Below are 4,180 nucleotides of genomic sequence, written 5' to 3' on the forward strand. Positions count from 1 at the left end.
GGGGGGGGGGGGGGGGGGGGAAATAGTAGAAGAGAGACATACCCTCACCCTGCTTGCCTTGCAGAGACGCAGGTGGGACCCGTCCTCCGAAAAGACAGACACCAAGAAGGATGCCACTGCTGCTGCCCCTCCTGCTCCTCTTTCTCCAGCAGAGTAAGTGTCGACCGCCCCCACATTGCCAGGGGTTCTGCCCCCGCCATCTGCCAGGAGGGGGTTCCAGATGAGGCTGACATTGTGGTCCCTCAGTCCAGTTCCATTCATATCATTTGGGGGGTGGGCATACCATTGCCTTCCATTTGTCACTCTCAGCAGTTTCCTCACATCATTTTCTGTCACTTGCTGCTGTTGTTTCCACAAAGGAAGCAGGAAAGGGCCAAAGAGATGCATGATGTTTTTTGATAGGTCTCACTTGTCTCACTTGCGCAATCCTAGAGGATATGCCCAGCTGAATGCTTCTCAGGGCCTCCAAGGCAGAGTCCCTGGCCCCCCACTCCACCTGCCAGACCCCTCCTGGACCAACCGCCCTTTCGCTTCACTCTTCCAACCCAGTTTGGTTTCTCCAACGGTCTCCAATTTCCACCCAGAGAGCCCTTATGGCTACATCGGAAGGAACGTCCTGACCCTTAGCACACAACACACACACACCAATAATTCCCATAGCATCTTCAGAGGGACAACAAGCAAGACTCTCTTACTCAGCATTCTGGCGGAAAATGGAATTGCTGCTTCTCTCAGGCACATGCATAGCACATGGCGGGGGGATGGAGGTGCCCCAGAGGAGGGCTGCGAGATCCAATTTGGGGCCGGGGCAGCAGAGGTCTGGTCCTCTCCAAAGCCCAGTCTGACACTGCCTCTCTTTCTCTCTACCCGCTGCCCAGCCTCACCTTGTGAAGAGCTCACCTGCTTCGCTGACTACCTGCAGATGCTGATGTGCACCTGGGGATGGTCCCTCCGGCCCTCCAGGGACACCTCCTACAACCTCACAGCAAAGTGGTATGTGGAGGGGAGTCACTGGCGGGCCCTCGCTTTAGGCCTGCCGCGATTCCTGAAGGGGCTTCTTGGCAGAAGGACAGTGCTCCTATGAGAAAATAAGAGCTCCTCCAGTCCTTGCCTTGTTTCCGCTCACCCAATGGTTCCCTTGCCCTCCCTCCCTCACCTGGTGCACAGGTGCAGCTGGATAAAACAGGGCTTTTGGCAGGAACCCTTGGGGGCCAATGAGTTCTCTGCCAGCTGGCCAGATCACTGCTGGGGTGGGGTCAGACCCCAGGCTGTTGACACACCAGATCACCACCTCCATCTCTTACCTCCTTCCCCTGCCCACTCTCCTCTACATCTTTGCCCCCATGTGGGGAAAACAGATCTTCACGCACACAGCCAAGGGGCTGCTGGTTAGCCTCACCTGGCCTCACCCCCCCCATCCACCCAACAGATGAAAGAGGTGGATGCAAGTGGTCTCCCCCGAACAAGGTACGTATTTGTGCTGGTCTCCCTGGGAATCCCCTAGTTATCCCATTGCCCCCTCCCTGGCTGGTGCCCCACCTCAACATGGCTCTGCCTAAGGCCTGACCAAGAGCCCCCTTTGTCTTCTGAAGGAACTGTGGGGCAGGGGGCACCTGCCACCTCCTCCCCTCCACCGGCAACACCACTGCAGCACAATTTACCTGTTTAGCGGAACAGAAGCTGTGCTTCGGAGAAAACACCTTTGATGTGACAGCCACAACTTCGGCTGGGAATGGGCCCCCTGGAGTCCCCAAAGGATGCTTGAAAACATTTCTGTTTAAGGAGAACAGTGAGTATTGGGGGGGGGGGGAGACTGGGACTGAAGCATCAAAGCAGGTGAGCCCCCAATTCCATTGAGAGCACCCCTCTGTGCTTGAAGGAAGGAGGGAAGGGGAGAGCTGTGGCCCTAGTGCATGCAGCGAGAGTATCTCAGGGCTGGAGAGGCATCTGCAGAGGAGCAAAGGCAGGTCTGGGGGGCAACTTGACAGACAATGAGGCCTCCTCCCCACCTGCTCCTTTGGCCACACAGGATCGTGACTGGCGCCTGGGGGGGGGCTTCCCCATGGGAAGGAGCCCTGGCATGACCACTACTCCTTCTCTCCCCCCTCCCCAGTTAAACCACAGCCGCCCTTCAACCTGACGGCCCATGCCTCCCCCTCAGGCTACAACATTTCCTGGAAAAACCCCTACCAGCACTGGCGATTCCACCCCCTGAATGGCCAGCTGCACTATGAGCTGCGCTACCGGCGGAGGGGCCACGCCTGGCAGGTATAGAGGCAGCCCAGGGGCCCCAGAGAAGGAAGGGAGAGGAAGGGGGTTCCTGGGCCACAGAGGAGTCAAAGAGCAGGAGGTGGATGGCCTTTGGGATTGAAGGGGCATCGTTTGCTATGCAACCCCCCCCCCAGTGCACATTCCATTCAAAGGGAGGAGACAAAAGTCTTGGGCCTGTCTGCCTCCCCCATTGTGCTGCTCCTTGTCTTTCATGGAGTTTACTCCAATGGGGTAAATTGAGATCCATTTGGCTAGACTAGGGACTTCAGCCCCTCAAACGGTTTGGCCTCGGCTCCTGACCAAGAGGGTCCTCTGCCAGCCAGAAGGGCCCAGAAGGGGTGCTGTGGCTGATTGTCCCATATGCCAGCAGAGAGATGTGACCCAGAGGCATCCCCAAAGAGGTCCCACTCAGGACCTCTGGGGCAGGGGAAGTGCTATCTTTCCCAAAATTCCTTCCCTTCCCTTCCTGCAGGACAAGAACAGGAAGCATCTCTTGCAGGACACAGGGACCTTTTGGCTCCTGCCCAGGGAATTTGAGGGGCCCTCCACAGAGTATGAGGTCCAGGTGCGAGCCCGGCCGAGGTCCCCCTACAAGGGTGCCTGGAGCATGTGGAGCTCTCCGGCCTCCCTCACGACTCTGCCCAAAAGTAAGTCCTGCTCCCTGACCAGCCCTTGGCCTCTCCTGGGGGCCTCCAGGGACCGGCCCTGTAGCTGACCCCCTATGTGGCCCCCCATTCCCTGGCCCCCAGGAGCCTTTGCAATCACTCCCCAGAGGCAGGAAGGAGGGCAGCTGGGGAGGCCTTGGGGTCTCAAGGAGAGACACTCTTCTGATGGAGTAGGAGCCCCAGAGAAGCCCACCCTCCTGCATTTGTCTAGTGGCAAGGGCTTCTGGACCACCCAGTGATGGCAGCCCCACTGCCCTCTCCTGCCCTGGCCAGAGACTGACAACTCCCTTGCTTCCCTTCCTCAGCTTCCAACCACCAAGGGGATGAAGGAGGGGTCTCCTGGTGGCTGGTGGTCCTTGGCCTCTTCCCTGCCCTGCTGGCCTTTCTGAGCCAGAGGTGAGTGTCTGTGTTGGGGTGGGGGGCACTTGGCCAATGGGGCTCCCTCTCCCTGAATCAGGCTGGGGATGGGATGGAGTTCCTTATCTGATCCCCTCCCCCCCAATCCACCCCCTCTTTCTCTGGCAGGTTGTGGAAGAAGCTGGACCTGTTTGTCCCCAGCCCAGTCCCTTTTTTCCAGCCCCTCTATGTGGGCCACAAAGGAGACTTCAAGGTATTATTTATTTACTTAGGCCACCAGGCACTGCTTCCCTCTCAAGGAAGAGACTCCCCTCCCATTGGCCCAAAGGGAGCTCATTGTCCCCCTAAACTGTCCTTGGCCCGCTAGTCCTGGGGAGGGGGGCTCTGGTCAAAGGGAGACCTGGGCAAGCTTTCGCCTCTGCAATAAACTAGCCTCTTCAAACTCACTTAAGGCCGGGCCCCAAATGACACCTGGAACCCTGCTGGCAAAAGGAAGAGTGGCAAGCCAGGGATATCAGATGCGTTGTTTCCCTTATTGCAACACCTTGGCTGATTAGTATTGTTTGTACTGTATTTTATTATATAATGTTGCTATATAATGTTGTTTTTAATCTGTTGTTTTTAACCTGTTGTGTATTTTGTAAACTGTACTGATGACATTGATGTGATCCCGCCTCGATCCGCAGGGAGAGGTGGGAAATAATAATAATAATAATAATAATAATAATAATAATAATAATAATATCTGGCTGGCTGGCTGCTTGATGCCAAGCTTTGACAGCACTTTCAGCCAGACAGGACAACTGGCCTCCACTTGCAAGATCCAAGAAGCCTACCCTCCCACATCAGTCTGGCAGAAGGGCTCTGGACCACCCAGTGATGGCAGC

At 56.6% G+C, this 4,180-nt stretch overlaps 1 protein-coding gene across 1 annotated transcript; it reads left to right on the forward strand.

Annotated features, from left to right (window-relative positions):
* Nucleotides 1-14: 14 nt before the first annotated feature.
* LOC121918026 (interleukin-21 receptor-like) lies at nucleotides 15-3,546 on the forward strand (the record flags this gene model as incomplete). Its single annotated transcript, XM_042444142.1, has 7 exons — nucleotides 15-153; nucleotides 879-993; nucleotides 1,593-1,789; nucleotides 2,114-2,268; nucleotides 2,744-2,918; nucleotides 3,242-3,332; nucleotides 3,462-3,546. Coding segments are annotated over exons 1-7 (861 nt in total), but the record flags the coding sequence as incomplete, so codon positions are not given.
* Between the last annotated feature and the right edge of the window lie 634 nt (nucleotides 3,547-4,180).

Source organism: Sceloporus undulatus, unplaced genomic scaffold, assembly GCF_019175285.1.
Source record: "Sceloporus undulatus isolate JIND9_A2432 ecotype Alabama unplaced genomic scaffold, SceUnd_v1.1 scaffold_3178, whole genome shotgun sequence".
Taxonomy (NCBI): domain Eukaryota; kingdom Metazoa; phylum Chordata; class Lepidosauria; order Squamata; family Phrynosomatidae; genus Sceloporus; species Sceloporus undulatus.